Consider the following 18,341-nt stretch of genomic DNA (forward strand, 5'->3'; position numbering starts at 1 on the left):
GTCATCAATCCTCGATGAATGTTGGTATGCACGTCATTGTCAGCCATCATCATAGTCGACAATATATAGTTAGTGATTACTTGTTGTTCTGTTTAACGTCTAGGGGTCAGCGAACATACCACTCTGCATCGCATGGAGCCTACCATGAATTCGATAGACCGAAAAGCTTTTCGGTCTCTCCTGGGCTGACGTCAACACAAAGGGGTAACAATATTTCTAGACTGTCTCCCAGTTCGCCCTGGTGTCTCGTGTCATATCATGATCATCTCAATCCCATCGCATCTGCCCTCCAAGGACAGCCTGTCACCCCGGAAGCGTGATCCTATCCGTTGAGCTTGAACATATTTCAGACCCATCCATATCATACGCCATCAATCTCGTATGCTGTGATTACTTAGTGGGTTCTATTTATCGTTAAACTTCCATCTTCTACGACTCCTGTGCGGTATCAGCGCGCTGCTCAAACATAGGTCCGAAAGAGGGGAACTGGAGTGTTCTATCCAGTCTTCTCGGGATAGCCCAGAATCCGACCGCGCGAGTTGCCGCGTCGGGCATCTTGTGGACGGTCTCAAGCTCTTCATGGTCTTTACCCCCGCTATCGACGTTGTGCTGGAGGATATGTACCTCCCAGCGCTGGACCTTGAGGCGGTGGCTACTCGGGTAGGTGAACGTCAAAGTTCTCTTTTGGTCCGTCTTGAACTAAAGGTGTGTGTATGATATGGGTCAGAAAAAGAAGTTGGTATTGATTGTCTCCTTGACTTGCCTGGATAGACGTGACCCGGTTGTTCCGTAGAACACCAATGTCCATTCGCGATAGCTGCTCGCCCTCATTCAGCGTCTCGGTTATAGGCTTCTCCCCAGGAACGCCGAGGGACAACACTCGACCGGAACGAAAGATGAAGGACAACGCCGCGGGCTCGCTAGTCATCCACTTGAAGGTCATCTGGATCGACTCCAGGAGATCGCTACTGCCATCGGCGAGGTTCTCGTGCAGGAAAACTTGCTCTCGGACAGCCCACTCGGGTACTTGTCGATTCAAGGGACCGAAAAGGAGTTCCCGATGGGCCACGTCCGTATGGTAACGGGACATCACTCTGACATGATCCCACTGGTAGTTGCAGCCCCATGCTATGGCATCAAGTCTCTCGTAAGGAGTTTCCCTGAAGCAAAGCCGGACGTCTCCTTCGGCGGGCCGATGCATCACCTTCATGGTCGCTCCCTTGGAAGGGGTGATCCAAATCCCACTCAAGGGGCCGAACTTGACCCGGTTGAAGCGGTTGTTGGCATGGTGAAAGGTGACGATTTCTACCACGCGCTCGTCCTCGCTGATCTCCATCGACTTGTGCTCCGATATCCATTGGCCAACCACAATTGGTGGAGCCGAGCCCTTGTATTCCAGCCGGAGGCCCGATACATGGTGCGATTCCCGCGAAAAACCAACGTCCCCGACGGAAACCCGAATTCTGCGCAGGCGTGAAAGACTTGCGGATGTGAATGCGAAGCCTCCAGTGTGGGCCAGAAGCTCCTTAGCAGAATAAAGCATCGAGGTTATAATCGCATCCCATGGGTTCTCGCAAATTGGTATGTTGCCCATTGGCGGATCGTTATTGACCTGACCCGCGGAAATATCAAGGACGGAAAAATCGCGAAAATGACCCGAAGGCGAGCTATGTAGACTGAAAAAGGAGGTAAAGACTTTGTCGGCGGGAGCCCTCCTAGTGTTGTGGAATAATTCAACCAGTGATAGATGTTCACCATGTAGGCCAAACGTAATAGACCTGCCCGCAGTAGTTGAGAGAGAAAGTCGTTGAATAGTATCAAAGGCCGGTGCGTATGCAGTGTCCGCCTGACAGATCCTCTCGCCTTTCTGTCCAGAGATGGAGAATGACTGCACGATGCAATGGTATTTCGTACCGTTTCGCATCGTATAGAATTTGCGACCAAACTCTCTCTCACTTCCATCAGCGTAAACGAAGGACAGGCCAAGAAAAACGTGGGGAAACATGCCCATGTAGACGTTCACTTGTGTCAACAGTCCCAGTAGTTGACCATCCTGGCCACCAAAGTCCATGGCGGTACATAGAGTTGAAAGTATGCGGAGTGGCAAAACTCTTGTGCTGCCACTCCTGCCACTCAACTCGACATTTCGGTGAGGCCGGGGTCCATACCTTAGCGACATTGGGAGTCTCTGTCGAGGAGAGTGATTCTGTGGCCGGTTGAAATCCAAACAGCTCCAGGGAGACGACCTTGCAAGCATCAAGCCCAACCACAAAACCGATGTCTTGGGACTTTTTGCCAACCTTCAGGTCAGAAATCCCGTTATCAACATCATTGCAGTTATCAAATTGACCTGCGATGTGGGATCTAGGAGATTCCATGATCCGCGTCTGGAAGCAAAGCCCGATAATCCCAGATATCGTTACGTGAAACGAAATAGCATCCACGTCTTCGAGAGAGTTCAATTCCAATGTTTCTTCGTTCAGGGGGTTGATGAAGCCAGTTCTCGAATATTCGAAATGCTCTTCAGATTCTTTCATCGTGAGAACTCGTAGGCCACAGACGTAGTTCTTGTCCGCTAGTGGTATGAAAGAAATTCCCAGCCTGAAAGTCTGGCTTTTTGCTGGGTTTGGAAAACCAAGGTACTGCTTCTCAAACAGGCGAGACCCTGCGGCCAATGGGGGGAGTCGTGGATTGCGTGAACTCAAGGGTTACATTTGAGGATACGCTACCCAGGGAAGACAATTCCTCCGGAATAGGAGGAGACCTTCCTAGATACGGCGATTTAGCTACTTTGTCCATATTCTGGAGGCGCAAAGTCAAAGCTGGTGTGATATGCCGTAAGACTTTCCATATGCGCCATCGATTCATGAAGCCGGGGTAGGTCCGGAAGCCTTTGAGCATGCTCTGGGCTTTCTGATACAATTGACGCCAGTTTATGGGGTTCGGTGGTAGATGGTCGTCTCTCAGGGCGAAAGCAAAGGCCATCTCTGCGCCGTCGTTGAATCGTGATGCCCAAAACCTCTGTGATAGAAGGGATGGTGCTGTGTATGCGGCGACATGTTTGGAAGCAAGTCGTAAGTTGCAGACAGTCCTTGAAGGCAGGTTCGAGAGAATAAACATGATGATCTCGCTCGGAAGTCGACTGAACACATCTGTCTCTTCACTTTCCGCCCCCTGTATGGTCATATACGGAGTGCTGGATAGTGAGTCTACCGTGCTTTCCGCATCAAAGTCGAACTCATCGTCCGGGTCCTGCAATATGTAGAATAGATCGGAACCAAAAATTGTCGAGATGCGGTCCTGTGCCCATGTATCATGGAAGCGGAATTCCAATGCACCGCCATAGTCGTGCCCTGGAAGTAAGGCCCCTGAAGGATTGGCCGGGGTGTTGTATAGAATAGCGAACAGGTGACGGGCAATAGTCTTTGTGGGGAATGACTTCTCCGGGTCCACGGTATGCCTCAAAAGTTTCCAGCAGAAGTCATGTACGGCATAACACCAGTACCTGCTGGAACCCTGTATTATGCAGATCGTTGGCGACCAGCTGTGCTCCAAGATTCTTGTAGGACGTGCTCTCATCTGCATCTGCGCAGATCTGTCGGTCACCTATCGACTCTCGGTGTAAGTATTACGCTTCTAGGGGTACTGGAATAGGATGGAATAAACCCCCGAAGTCGCTTACATACCATTAAGATAACCTAGACCTGTAACATAAGGGTCATGGACGTATGCCCGTGCTCGAATCGCTCGGACAGCAGCATTCCAGCGGAGTTCGCTGTCGGCGGTGTCACCATCGTGGACTTCAACCTGAACACCGCAAAGGGAACAGTATATGTCACTCATGGCGATTGTATTGGTTGTACAGAGTACTAATTACTTCCAACACAGTCGTAATGAGGACCTCGAGAACCAGCAAAACGACGACCAAAAGAAGGAGAGAAGAAGTTGAAAGATAGATGGACGAGATTGGCTCTGTTCAGGTTGGAGTTTTGTAACATGAAATGGTGAATTCTCGAGTAGAAAGAGTACCAAAGTAAGCAGGCAATAGTGGTTGCCTGTGGTTCCACTTTATTCTATTCTACTTTAAGTACTTACATGCAAATCAAATACCGTTTACATCTTACATGCAGCTGTTTTTGTTACACCATCTCGGTAAATGTTGTTTACTTTTTTACCTGGCCGTCTTGAGACCGGCCTTCGGGCGGATTCCGAATCCCGTACGTCTGTTCAGGTTCGGCCGAATTTTAGAGCGCTGCGACCTCTCCATCCCTGCCAGGGAGGGGCCTTTACTACTGCGTAGTTGTACATGCCTACTAATTTATCGCGTTGCAATTCGCTGCTATGGAGGCTTTGCTTTTTGCCGTATGGAAGTCATCTTAACTCCATGTATTACTTTCATCCGAGATCGCTGCTTGGCAACTTACTCGCACAGGTTCATGTTCGGTGCTTTGACTTCATTTTGCTCTACGGCGCCCCTTTCTTCCATGAACTTCTACATATTTATGCAACGATTTCCTCCTTGCAGAAAATTCCGTACTTCTATATCGACCAAAAGTCAGTCTATGTAATAGCGCCATCTGGGGGGATTTGCTTACCTCCTTGAGCTCCTTAATCAAAGGATCATTGATCTTGCTGTTCATGGGAGCGAGGACACCCTTCTCGAAAAGGGTTCCGTTCAGAACTTGCTGAACGGCAACTGCGCAAGGAACGCCGACTGCGAAAAGTTAGCCAGCTTCCATCTGATGTTTAAATGTATACGGGTACTTACCGAGCTTGGCCATTGCCGAGTAGCCGCTGGGATCGGTGCTACCGTATTCGACAAGAGTCGAGGTTCTCGTCTGTTTGGTCCCGTCCTTCAACTCAACCTCGAACTTGTGTTGCAGACTATGTAGTATTAGTATACGTCATGTGTGCTGGAAATTGTTCACTTACATGACAATGTCGCGCTCTCCCTCACCATACTGCATCTTCTTCTCGAGTGTGGCACAGAGGGTATCCAGCGGGTTTCCTCTTGGGATGGTCTTGGAAGTCGTAGTGTCAGTGAAAGATGCCAGCAATCTACTCCCAGCAGTATCTTATACTCCGAGAAAACCGAAAGGTTGGGCAAATAACTCACCTTCTCGTCAGAGAAGAGACCAAGCCATTGAAGGCCACCCACAATGTGGTCGCGTTGCTGGTTGTCCTTGAAGTTTGTCTTGGAGGCAATGGTGTGGATGAGGGTCTTCTCGTCCGAAGACGAGGCACCAACAATAGTCTTCGTGGCCTCCTTCCAAGCGACCGACTCCTTGCAGCAGCTCTGCTCTTCATCCTTCAGGAAGCCGATGTCGACAAGGACCTTGACGAACTCGGGGAAGCCCGCGTATCTCAGAGTACCCCTATCACGGTGTTAAGTGTGAATAAAAGAAACAACTGTATAATCTAGTCAACATACCTGACAATAGTCTGGGCCTCAGGGATGTTGTAGCGCTCCTTGTAAGGGGTAGAGTCTCTGTTGGGGTATGCAACGGTAGCGAATCCTTCAACCCATATTAGTCGTCACTGATATCAACAAGCGGGCACAAAGTCATAGCCTCGCTCAGATCATGGGACGGGTGCTGCTTACCAGGGTAGATATGGTATGGCTTGGCAGTAGCCATCAGGTCTTTGGTATTGCGCTGTTAGTATTGCTATTCCAAGAGATAGGCTGCTACGCGATTAGAGATGATCTTACCAGGGCCGGCCACATTGGCAACCTTTCCATCTTGGTAGAAGCTAGCAGCGTTTCTCAGAGCCAGCAGGACACCACGCGGCGACCTAAAATTATCTGCATTAGCACAGAATGGATATAAAGTCTCGAGGGCCACCCGAGAGCGACTTCCGAGTCGAGTAAGAACAGGTGGGAAGGCAGTAAAATCATTCTGATCTAGGCAATGACACGCGCTCCTAGTAGGATACAGGGGCAGTCTTACCAGGAGAACTTGTATCCCAGAGGGTTTCCAGAGCTTTCAGGTGATGGAAGCCCGCCGCAATAAGAAAGGAAGGACATAATTTTCCCGCCCTCCTTGTGGACCTCGTCGATGGTCTTGACGGCATCTGTAGGGGTCAGTACCGCTGCATGCTTGTACTCGGGACCATAAAGGCTCTTACACAAGTGATCAATACCAGGGTCTGTTTGATAAAGCAGTCAGTCAGTACTCGAAATAAAAACAGCAATTTTATGATGGGGAGAAATAAAAACATACCCAGGCCGATCTCGTTCATGACAGTGATGCCGGCATCCTTGCACTGCTGGTCGAGCTCCATCATGGCGGGGGAGACGTAGCTGGTCGTGACGACATGCTTCTTCTGGCGGATGGCCGACTTGATGACGGTAGCGTGGAAGGTATAGGGGATCAAGCTGATGACGAGGTCATGCTTTCCAACCTCGGCGTCGAGGGCCTTGTCGTCGGTGACGTCGAGCGAGATGGGAGTGGCCGTCTTGACGCCGGCCGAGAGAGCCTTGGCGGACTCCAGGGTTCGGCAAGCTGTGTGTGTGCAGTGGTCAACGACGCGGCCCTAATATATATATATACTTTCGTGGCTTCGGCCAGAAGGGGGGAGGGGGCGTCCTACCAACAGTAACCGCAACGCCTTGCTCGGAGAGGATATCGAGGGTCGGTCGGGTGACGAAACCGGCGCCGAGCATCAACACCCTACACGATAGCACAGGTTAGTATTTCTTCGTGTTTTATTCTCCAGTGGGATGCAGGTGCTGTAACTGACTTTTGGGAAGCCATCTTGGGTAATTTTACTATGCGATCTTTTCTCAATGGCAAGAGTAAAGTGAATGTCGATCAGGGTCTTGTAGCTTGTAAGTTGAGATTCTTGAAGCTGGCCTACTGAAGGTGGGGGTGGGGCAACGTCCGATGACGGCACAGCTACGAAGATTGACCCGCACGTCCTCAGATTTCAACCCCTACCACTATTACAGTTGCTGGATGGAAGGATTTTCATTATACGGCAGACTGGCATGTCTCGTCGCTCGTCTGCCTAATTGAGGCAGTAAAGAAACAAGTGACCGACTTTCGCTGGCGTTTATGGAGAAGATGATATTGAACCGGCGTGACTCAGTGAGTAAGTAGGTAACCCTTGCTCGGCCCACAAGGCCATAGTACTGCATAACACATTACAACAACCTTCAGGTTACTGATATCTCCGGTTACACCCAGCATGCATCACGAATAAGTGAATTACTTGCATTGAACCGAGATTCTTTCTTTGTCTCTGGAAAATTTATGTTATTCCTGAGAGCGCTCTTGACTCTACCGATGCCATGACTCCTAAGTCTTTTCGTTATTCAGCAGGAGTGCCCGTGAACTCTCCTTGAGCTGGGTCCCTATGGAGCTCACAGGAGCGATCCAGGATTTCGCATCAACGTCGGAAGAAAAAAAAAACGAAGAACAAGGCGCCGCAATAGAAGCGAAAACTGTACGACTGTTGTGCTGGCATCCATAGAATACACCCATTTTCGATTCGAAATATACGAGCTTCCCCTATACTGCTACCTTACCTGGGAGACCAAATAGGGGTAGCTCGTATATTTTTATCACGCCCATACAACCAAGACCCTTGGTAAGCTAGCCAGGTAGCTACGATATTAATATGCCTGCCTCGACGTTTTCGAGGTCAATTACCATGAGCACCACTACTCTACTGTCAGCGTAGAGTAGCAGTGCCCGAGCCCACATGCTTTGAAGCCAAAGCACGATCAATCGCGGTTTGTCCTTTTTTTTCTTATTCTTTTTTTGGTGACAAAGCGTTATAAGAGCGGCGGATATCCGAATCGCTCCAATGGCTATGATGACCCGCCACCGACCCCCAACGAAGACAAAAAGAGCTATAAAAAAGAAGACGAAGAAGAATGCAGCATGCACAAAGGACGCAACAGCAGTACATCTGAACACCCAAACGACGACACACAAACCCGTTGTTCCCCAGGGTCTTTAAAGGGGGTGTGTAACCTCTATCCCTTGCCCTGTTCTCCCTACCTTGTTTTGCTTGTCATCCTGCTGTTGTTGTTGCTGGATACTACGACTTCAGGGACACACCAACTTCGCGCCCCTCCCAGCAAGAAGAAGATGCGCTTTGGCAGGCTTTTCTGCGGGCTTCTCTTTTTCACCGCCAAGCTCCACGTGCGGCCTCTCCAGAAGCTCGTAGCCTTAAAGCTGGCCGCGCTGGTCTTCTTCGTCTCGACCGGCGGGCCGGCCATCAGACTGCCTCCCAGGGACACGATAAGGGAGGGAAACACAGGTGTGCAGGGACAGTGGAAGCAACACGACCAGGACGATATCCTTGGTATCCTTGAGTCTGACGAGAGTGTACTAGTCATGTTGTAAAGCAATAGCAAGTTGGGGGAAGTGGTCAAAGGCAGAAATAGATTGCCCGTATAGGCCTGTGTAGTCAAATTTAGTAAAATACTGTTAGCGTGCTTCTTGAAAGTATATATCACATCAGTCTCGCATATGCTTCCTAAGTAGTTATGAGGACATCTAGAGATGATCTACCCAGATACGATTTGGGGGGAATTCGATGCGAGTTGTCTGGGACTTCCCATTGTCGATCGGCAGGAAAACACAGACCTCCAGCGGCTGGGTGAGACACGCATGAACGTGTCATTACCACAGCCGTCGGGGATGACATTGCTCATGTGGATTGGATTTTCTTTTTATTCTCGATATCTGCGACTTTCTATAGAGCCGGTAAGTTGGCCCAAATTGAGATCCTAATCAACAGTAACGCGACGCCAAAACTCCATATACCACCACAACGCCACAATATGTTACTTGATGCTGGGATGCTCTGCCGTAACTGTCCATATCCACGTCTGGATTTGACGCCCGTCGGGCCTGGGCTTAGCCTTGAGAATGAGTGATAGAATGACATGGTTGTGTGAAGATTAGCTTCGCTGCGAAGGCTAGCCCTGGCTTAGTAATAATAACAAGATACAGCCGCTGTGATTATATCATAGGCATTTGCCCGGTACAGTCGATCGGTATGGACTTCTGATAACAACAACGAGCAATCTTTCGCTTTTTGGAATAACAAGAAAATGCGACGACGCTGTAGAAGGACAAAAACGCCTGGAATGCTTCTACTTCTGGAAAATGCCAGCATGTAAAGCAAACCGGCTGCGACTCAAGACTAACGTCTTGTTGATGTTGAGCCTTGGTTATCGTAGTTGTCGTCGCCTTCGTGATGTAACGTAACACTGTTAAATTCCTCAAAAGGATCCACGATATCCGCCCGGGAGTCTGCAATCCACTATCAAGAGGCACTCCTTTGAGGTTTCTGGCACCGCTGATGTCGACACTTTCGCTTTCCTTCACGTTCCTAAAGTTGACGGTATCTATGTCTTTACTCGTGTGAGGTACAATCGGAGGCTTCATGTGACGGATTAATGCCCACTGAGTGGTTCGGAAGAAAGGATGGACCTTAATATCCGAGGCACCAGCACGGGCTCCGAGTCGTCGGGTTTCGTCTTTGATGAGAAGTTTGCGAATTAGAGATTTGCACAAGCTAATCCAGTCAGTATTCGTTCCTCCATAGCAATATACGACATCTGGGACTTACTTCGAAATTTGCGGCGCCCCAGAGTGTTCTGGGAATGGAATATCTTCTCGCAGAATATTTGCAAATGTAGCATTGCGGTTCTTTCCCTTGAAAGGCGTTGTCCCGTAGAGCATCTCGTAGATCAAGATACCCAAGGTCCACCAATCAACGGCACTTGTGTGCCCACTGCCTTTAATAACCTCGGGCGCAATATATTCTTCAGTGCCGACGAATGAATTGGTTCGGAAATCGGCTATGCAGGACTTGGTATCTATTGTAGGCAATGAGGATGTACTCGCACCGTTCTTGCCCATGATCATAGTCGGTTTACCGCCCGGGCCAGACTGCTTCGACAAGTCGAAATCCGACAGCATGATGTGTCCTGATTGGTGAAGCAGAATGTTCTCGGGCTTCAGGTCTCGGTAGATGAAGCCCATGAGATGCAAGTACTCAAGCGCAGCAGTGACTTCGGCGGCATAGAATCGCGCATCGTCTTCCGGAATGCATTTACCGGGGCGTGTTTGAAGCGCCCTGAAGAACTCTCCTCCACTGCAGTATTCCATACAGAGGTAAAGATGATCTTCGGACTGGAACGAATGATACAAAGTAACAATGAAAGGATGGTTACTTGTCGCGAGGATTTCCTGCTCGGCGAGAGCCCTCTTAATCTTGTTGCGCTTGATCATCTCCTTCTTGCTTAGAACTGTCTCGCAGTCAGAACATGATCCAGGCAATGGCGCATTAAATGCGATGGTGTTCCTTACCTTTCATGGCATATAGCCTTGAGCTCTTCTTCTCCCTCACAAGATATACTTTACCAACATCTCCCTTTCCGATAAGCTTGATCTTGTCGAAGTGGCAGGTCCGACTTCGACAGTGCGGACCTTGATGGAATTTGAGCTGTAGGTCCTGCGGAAAGCCAAGGGACTCCGGCCGGGGGAGGCAGAGCGCCCAGTGCGTCGCCATCAGGCACGGAAAGGCTTGCGGCATCGGCAGCGGCATGCTTGTCCACAAAGCCCAAGGTGGTCGAGTCGGGATGCTGCATTAGGGGCTCTTTGCCCAACTCGGCCGTAGCAGGTCTTTCGTTGCTACCTTTGCTTCCCTTGGAGGAGAAGAGGCCGTGCGCGTTCGGAGCACTGGCTACCCGGCGAAGTTTCCGCGCCAGCTCTTCCTTGGTAGCGTTTGTAGCTTGAGGTTTCGCAGGACCGGCAGGACCGCTGATTTTCAAAGTGGGTGTATCCGGCGGGCTCGGCGGCACAGAACCGTTGTGGTGTCGGAGGCCAGGCTGGCCTTGGAGGGCGTAGTAAGGATTCGCATGGGCAGTCGGGCTCATGGCCTCGTCGAGGGGGTTGCCCTCGCTGGCGGTTGTGGTGGACCTGAGGCGGCCAACCGTGGAGAAGAACTTTGTATTGCGGAACACATTGGATTTGCTCTCATTACTCTTCAGTGACCCATCTAGACCCTTCTCCTTCTCGGAACCGTGGTGGTTGGACTTGTGGTCGATACGGAAGAAGTTCTTGATCTTTTGATTGAAGTTGCCATTCGGCGATTTCAATGAAGGCATTTTATTATTGTTGTAGTTGGGATCAGTGTCGTTGGGGTCGCTGGAGTCGTTGACGCTGGAGTCGTTGAAGTGATGGGGCTGGGTTAATCGGTGTAGATCATGCGACGAATGCCATGACGCCAGTCTCTGTCTGATACGAAAAGTGCTGCCCCGACGAGATTGTGGTTGATGATGATCCGAGGGAAAACGTGCAGACTCTGGCCGTAATTGTGTAGGCGAAGAGGGACTGGAGTTGGCGGCTGTCGATGTAGCAGTGGACCCCATGGTCGATCAAGTCAAGTGCCTCTGCCCAGTACTGGAGTGGCAGAGAGTCCAAGAGTGGAGGGGAGGAAGTAGACACTCTAGTTCTGTCGGTTAGTCGGTGATAGGCCCAGGCCTGGTAAGGTCGATCCACTTTGTCGGGACGGATTGGGCTGTGTTCGTTCACTCCCAGTTCAGTGCAAGTCAGGTCAGGTAGGTCGGTTCAGTTCAGTTCACTTCATTTCAGGCTGTGTATGGTGCTGAGCCTTCTCCTATCCAGTCCATTGAGCCTGTTGCGTCGCTTGCTTGTTTCTATTCTGTGCTTGCGGTCGTGCTTGGTAATCCAATAAAGGTGTTCCTTGTCGATCGTCCCTGGCCGTTCTCAGGAGAGGGCGCTTTTTGATTGATGGGGCACTGAACCATACCCAAAACTTCCACTAAAAGTACATCAAGTTGTATGGGTTGGCAAATCATCAGATCTGGGAGAGGAAATCAGGACGGGATTGAACTCCAGGTTGCCAATCTAGCAATGGATGATTCCGATGGGAAAAAGCTGGGACAGATTGCAACCTGCTCTTCTTCTTCAGTCAAGGAACCTGTTTATTGACTTTCCATTTGACTTTCTCGAAGCAATTGAATGGAACAGAGGGGGGCTCGGTGGAGGCTGTTTATCGAGGCGGCTCAGTCGGGGATGCAGGGAGGGGCTGTCTCTCTGCAGGGCTTATTTTGAAAGTACCCAGCCTCAGTGTGGTTGATTAGAAGTATGTATTCTTAAGTTATAGGTACGTAGTCTGCATGTACCTCTCAGGACGCCTTCAATGATGGGGGTTACAATTGAACGCCTAGATCTATCTAAAAGCTGCACTACAAAACTTGACGAGAATGACAGGCGAAAGCCAAGCCGAGACGGCCGGGCTAGGCACAACTCGCAAGAAAGCCACAACCATACATATGTGTCGCGCATACAGGCGTCGATCAAAGGACAGAGTTTGGGATCCTAAATGCTTGCAGGTGCCTTTGAGATACTTCTGTGAACACGTCCAATACCCAACATTTCAGTACATGTATAATAGTAGGAGGGGCTGAGGTGTGTGTGAACACGCAGGCTTTGGGGACATCGGGACTGTGTTCCAAGCATTATTAAGCATGTTCCGTTAATATTGTACGGCGCCATAGGTTGATACAAGTAGCCATAGCAAGTGCCAGATCTGGCGAGTTTGATTCTAGATATCAATGAGGTCAAATCTACGCAAGTCACATATGGTATATACAGGCACCTTATACCCATCCGGTCTATTGGCCTGGCGTCGTGGCCAAGGTTCATATGCACTTCAAATTAGTCTCTACCTACGCAGCCCCAAAGCATTGAAGCATATTTGCTATTTGTTTCTACGTATACCCAAGCATGAATCGGTTCGGTAATGCTCCCTCGGGCATTGGCATCCACTATCTGGTGACTTGTCACCCGCATCATCCGGTCCGTTGTTTCGAGAGCCGCATGGAAATGAACTGGCAACTGTTGTGTACGGTGGTTGTGTCCGAAGATGGAACAACATGATGAACTGCTGCGATGGAGGGCCTGCACTCGCCACCACAAACAGAGGGAATCCAAAGAGGTTCTCATTCGTTGCTGACCTGCCTACCTCTGCTGCTTGTCTACCAATCAGTCAATGTACTTTGAACGCCATGCCAAGCAGAGCGAATACCCCATTGCTCAACCGTTGACACCCTGGTACTGATTCTGTACGTGGGGATACCTGACAACTCTCCTCTCGCTGCTTTCGTGAATGGCATCCTTTGTCGGCCCGTATACGCGCGCTTCCCCCAAACCCCGTGTTGGCCACCTGCCAAATCTGTTTGCAAGAGTCACGATCAAGTGCACCCACTATATCACCGGATATAATATGAAAGACGCCCTTCTCCAACGATAGATACATAGTTTAGCCAAGTAATTGAGCATGAAGTATCGGGAGCCAGCCGCGTAAGTCTTGGGGGCTTTGAGGTGACACACAAGTCTCTGTCAGAGCAAGCCTGTCAGAGCGACATAGCCTGTCAGAGCGAGCGACATTGCCTGCCAAATGGAGCCAAGCCCGTCGATTTCTGAGGGCCCACTCGGTTTCCCTACTTTCTATCCCGGCGCATGGCACCATGACTTCGCGACTTCGCGACCAGGACACGATGGTGGATATCGTGTATGTATTTCCGACGTTCGTCCATGGAAAGGAAATGTGAGGCTGGCGGCGTCGTCCATCTGGGTGCGAACTTCGAAGCATCGGCATTTCGCCCTAGTCGCAATGTATGTAGATGGCATTATTGGGGAAACTCTCTAATGTCCGACTACCCAGTAGGTTTGAGTTGAACATCTTCGCGGACTGAAGCTATATAGAGTTTCTCTTCCTTCAGTGACCGCGACGCCACGCAGCATGAAAGTCTGTTGTGAGACGGCTTCTCAACACACACCACTTGGGCATCCCAATGTTCGGGGTTGGGTTTGGTTCCTGACAGCGATTTTGGTGTATTCGTCGTGCTGCCTGAGCTGGAAGAGCTGGGAGTTTCTCTCCTGGTACCCTCGCGGAGCTTACGCCTAGCGATGTACCATTGGGTATTGCAGTGGCCGTAGCGTTTTATCGTCTTGGTAAACGAGGCGGGAGTGACGTGTTGGGAAAGCAACGCCACAGCAATTGGCGCGGGCGTGTTATACAGGGATTCTGCGTTTCCGATATAGTTAAAATAGAATGCCCTGATGCTGGCAGTTCAGCGTCAGGGCTGAACTGGTGCAGCGCCTCTCCCTGACAGAATCGTCAAGGTCCAATATCAAGCCCCACGATCATACATACACAATCCCTTTTGAATCGGCAGCTCCCCTTGATCGTCTTGCCATTCGTTACATGTGTGTGGTTGAATGTGGGGATTTGCTACCGAACTGCAACTAATCTTCGCAACATGGGGACAAACTACACAAATCAGATGAAAGTCAGACACAGCTGCGACTGGATACTCGCGAGCAATGTTCCGTACCACTAGTACTGAATTCGGCTGCTGGCGAGTTGGTTCCTCGTCCGTATTCAACCCAACTGAGATAGAGTATGCTGAAAACCAGTATTCAGCTCGTGGCATGAGGCACGGAAGCCTCGAAGCATGACATGGTACAACATGTATGTATGCCACCCTAATAGCAGCAAATTCGAACAAGTTGTCGACAAAATGACCCCCAGTGAGTTCAATCTACTAGACGAACATGGGCACGAATTATTATAGGCAGCCTCGTAGCGATAGATTCATGAAAACCTACATTTGTGCCAGTTGAGAACAGTTCCAAGTCACGAGCCTTTGGTGTATTGGAATGACCATAAGGCATGGGTGCTCAGATACTAGCTAAGAAGCAATGAATCAAATCTCCAGATATTGGTACAAATTCCATATTTCATTAGCCTTATTTCGACCTGGAAGTTGGAACTGCCACTACAATGGTCATGCGCTTTGTGGCGAGTCATACCAAACACCATGTTCGGATGAGATTTGACATGTTGCAAGTGAACCAATGAAAAACTGTCTGCTGCGGTCAGACGTCATTCATCGATCTTCTTGTACGTATGGCTACTTACCTTAAGTAGTGGGTTTTGCTTCCTGAAGGATAACAAAAATAAATGGTCTTGTGCATCTCCTGCTTCTTAGCCAATACACCACAGCGGCCAACCTGGAGGAAGCTTGCTCACAGGGCGGCCGATTTACTGAGTACCTAGTTATCTCGACGTTTTGTCTTACACCTTGTGGCCCACGCATCTGCTTGGAGATGAGTTGAGGATTGTACCGGGTAAACATAACCCAAAAGCGCCGCTGTTACTCACCAGAATCAGAGAAGGGGGGTCGGTGGAAGACAAGGACTTACAGTATTTGGCATGACTATTATTGGATAGTAGTTAACCCGGTTCTGGGAGGATTTCCCGTCGCTGTTGTCTCTGTCCTCTGAGGCTAGATAGCATGCTCGGGCGCATCCATTATCATCCTGGGAGCACCGAATTGATTCTATATCCCAAATACCGTGTACATATGCTAAGCATATACCTGTACACCTCTCACGACTCCTATCAAGTCGGACCCGAGCATATAGCTGACCTTTATTGCCTTGAAAACTGCCTGGAGTGGAGGTCGTAAAATAAGATGTTTTAGAGGCCGGACTTTTTTTGCGATGAGCCATGCGTTGACAGTGCCCGTCGCCACAATGCGTTAAGACAGAGAGCTACCAAATATATGAGGGATGTTCGCGTCTTCGCAAATCCTGTTACAAGTGGATACTTATCTACTCTGTTTCGTGATCTGTTGCTGAAAACCGACCCTGGTTCTAAATTCCTGTGCTAATACTTCTAGACGTTCATTTCTCCTTGCCAGACTGGGTACGTCCGTCGAACTTGACGTCGCTGGCATATCCCACTCCGTGCTGTGGCTGGCATTGGCCAAATTATATGAAAATAGTCTCCGAGTTCTCTGTACGTGTTGTCTGGGCTTTATTGAACCCTACCATCCACTCTCTCCAGTCTTATGGGGGGATTTCTGATGATCGTCCTTTGGCACCAAGAAAGCCCAGGAAACATGATTGTCACTGGCGGAAGCAGCCTCTACCCCACCTCGCACATCTGTATATATGTTGGGAGTCTATTCCAGATTTCAATGGATGACAGACATCAGTCCAAGCTAAGGCTCGTTCACGGTCCGCCACTGGACAGTGGCTTTAAAGACTGCCATCAACGTCAAGTTCCGTGCTCGAACGAAAAGGAACTCCTGGACCGCAGATAAATAGATACTTGACAAGTCACCCGGTTATATACACATGATGAGGAGTAGCTACAACTTGGCAGTTGTACTTAGCAGAGGTGTGGTCACCAATCCACGTTGCCACAAGCCGATATCCCAACTCCGTAATCACCTGTCCATCATCCGAGGGGCTGACCATGTATGTATACGATGATCTGGCGTAATCTGCCAACTTGCGAAGTCCACATATATAAAGCGCCACAAAAGGGCTTTGCTTGTGAGGTATTCAACGAAAGGCTGGATTATATTCCGTTGGCATTAGGCCCTGTCTACTATCTTCTGACGGGCAAGCTGTCTATAGATCCAATCAGACACACTGGCAGACCCGTGGCCCGTATAGTGTATCTACCACTCTATTCCCTGCGTATTGGCGCGAGGCATCATCCGCGCCTTCGTAATCATCGTGACGAGCCAGAGTAAAGGGTATTACATATCGGCGTCCAGTGGCTGAAGAAAGAACTCCGACTCGTCGGGCGCATTTTCTATGGCTTGCCGCTGAATTGCCCGCAGTCTACGCTTGCGCTCTAGCGTGCCTTGGGCATCTTCAAACTGCTGGTCTTTGATCGAGGGTGTGACCTGGTTTCCGTCCTGATCAAACAGATACCGCGGCAGCTTGTTTGGATCCTTCTTGATAGTCCAATCCCCTTGTTCTGCGGACCGTCCCCCATGTGCCACACATACGGCTCCAGGTGCTCCTTCTCCACATGGGCGCGGAGGGCGTCCTCATTCACAAACTCTTCGGGCTGGTGGTGACCGGCCTCGTCCGTAGTAACCTCTTCGCCCGACACTGTCTCCGCCAGCTTGTGGCCACACTTCCCCCAGCGGCATACCAGCGGCCCCGTGTTACAATGTATGAAAAGCACGTGTTTCCGCAACGTGTCCATGTTCTGAAGCTCGGCCGGACACTGTGTAAGCTGCCCCTTCAGGTTTTCCTCGTGCCACTCGCAGCCGAAAGGCATGTACTTTGGGTCTGACCGTAGATACCACTCTCTGATTGTCAAGTCTGGCGGCTTAGGCGGGCGTCCTCTCCTCCTGGGTTCCTGGCTTGGGGCTTTGGATGATGATTTCGGTTTCCTTATTGGCCTATTGGCTGGGGTTGGACCTCCTGAGTTATGAGTGCTGTAAGGAGTGCCTGGTTTCCATCCCTTCGGGCGACCTCTTTTACGCGGCTGTTGCGGTACGACTTCTACCTCTCCGTTCATCTTGAGATTGGCTGCTTCAGCAGCCGGACTTCCTTCGGCTTTCCTCGGTTGCAGCCTTGTAGGCAACACTGTCTCTAGCGACAACTCATCCTTATATCGAGCAGCTGGGCCCGAGAAGAGGTTTTGATTTTGCCTGATGGTGTAGGCGATGATTTGATAACCACGGATAAGCGCGATCTTGTGGGCGATGGGTTGAAAAAGTGATTTGCACTTTGCTGTGAGTTTGGAAGCAACGATGGAGTGATGTCCGAGACGACGGGCACAACTGAATTTTCTCGGCGATTGTCTTCTCCAGGGTAACCATTCTCATTGTTATGCCCATTTACACCTAATCCGCCTTCTACTAAGTCCTCATCCGGTTGAAGATCCTCTTGGAGAGGCATGATGCTGAGCTTTGCCAATGATTAGAAGAGAATAGTTTTAGTCTCAACTCGCTGAATGAGAGTGAGTGACATGAGATTAGGAGCTGTTTAAAAAGGGTTAAATATGTAAATAAAGAAGTTAATAATACTAATTAAGCACTTAGTGGTTGTTTTAGATCATCTTAAGATGAGATATATAGAGGGTAAGTAGAAATGGTGTGGTGTGAGCGCATGACGCGCCGCGCTCCTATAAGTATTAAAGGTATAAAGCATGTAATATAACTTATGTATTCTCTAATTATAAAGTATTTATGTTTTAATTAAATTAAATTTATATTATAAATATTAAATACTTATTAAAGTTTAATATTATAAAGTTAATTATATAATATAACTTAAAATATATTATAATTATATAAATATAATTATATAAATTAAAAAAAATTAATATAATAATATAATTAATTTAATATTTAAAATATTAAATATAAATTACACTTTTTATTACTTTTTATTTATTTTATTAATTAAAATTAAAATAATAATTAATAATAATAAAGTAATTAAAGTAGTATTTATAATATAAAGCCTTTT

The 18,341-nt window shown here is 49.1% G+C and overlaps 5 protein-coding genes across 5 annotated transcripts; 1 reads left to right on the forward strand and 4 right to left on the reverse strand.

The window, feature by feature from the left end:
- Positions 1-429: 429 nt before the first annotated feature.
- PG994_002025 (uncharacterized protein) lies at positions 430-3,344 on the reverse strand (the record flags this gene model as incomplete). Its single annotated transcript, XM_066853434.1, has 5 exons — positions 430-699; positions 779-2,137; positions 2,169-2,609; positions 2,656-3,300; positions 3,339-3,344. 5 exons carry the CDS (start codon positions 3,342-3,344, stop codon positions 430-432), a joined length of 2,721 nt encoding a protein of 906 aa, XP_066721575.1.
- Positions 3,345-4,538: 1,194 nt separating this feature from the next.
- PG994_002026 (Saccharopine dehydrogenase) lies at positions 4,539-6,755 on the reverse strand (the record flags this gene model as incomplete). Its single annotated transcript, XM_066853435.1, has 12 exons — positions 4,539-4,714; positions 4,769-4,884; positions 4,933-5,021; positions 5,117-5,375; positions 5,432-5,516; positions 5,603-5,641; positions 5,711-5,793; positions 5,949-6,072; positions 6,127-6,147; positions 6,222-6,503; positions 6,592-6,671; positions 6,742-6,755. Coding segments are annotated over 12 exons (1,368 nt in total), but the record flags the coding sequence as incomplete, so codon positions are not given.
- A 1,341-nt stretch (positions 6,756-8,096) lies between these two features.
- On the forward strand, positions 8,097-8,354 carry PG994_002027 (uncharacterized protein; the record flags this gene model as incomplete). Its single annotated transcript, XM_066853436.1, has 1 exon — positions 8,097-8,354. One exon carries the CDS (start codon positions 8,097-8,099, stop codon positions 8,352-8,354), a length of 258 nt encoding a protein of 85 aa, XP_066721577.1.
- Positions 8,355-9,584: 1,230 nt separating this feature from the next.
- On the reverse strand, positions 9,585-11,395 carry PG994_002028 (serine/threonine protein kinase- AGC family; the record flags this gene model as incomplete). Its single annotated transcript, XM_066853437.1, has 3 exons — positions 9,585-10,270; positions 10,332-10,413; positions 10,496-11,395. 3 exons carry the CDS (start codon positions 11,393-11,395, stop codon positions 9,585-9,587), a joined length of 1,668 nt encoding a protein of 555 aa, XP_066721578.1.
- Positions 11,396-16,609: 5,214 nt separating this feature from the next.
- PG994_002029 (transcription factor Zn- C2H2) lies at positions 16,610-17,768 on the reverse strand (the record flags this gene model as incomplete). The annotated part of the gene is made up of 3 exons (XM_066853438.1): positions 16,610-16,807; positions 16,861-17,600; positions 17,714-17,768. 3 exons carry the CDS (start codon positions 17,766-17,768, stop codon positions 16,610-16,612), a joined length of 993 nt encoding a protein of 330 aa, XP_066721579.1.
- Positions 17,769-18,341: the final 573 nt, after the last annotated feature.

The sequence above is a fragment of the Apiospora phragmitis genome, assembly GCF_038363925.1.
Source record: "Apiospora phragmitis strain CBS 135458 chromosome Unknown utg000002l:1.0-5516284.0:1.0-5523493.0, whole genome shotgun sequence".
In the NCBI taxonomy this organism is placed as follows: Eukaryota; Fungi; Ascomycota; class Sordariomycetes; order Amphisphaeriales; family Apiosporaceae; genus Apiospora; species Apiospora phragmitis.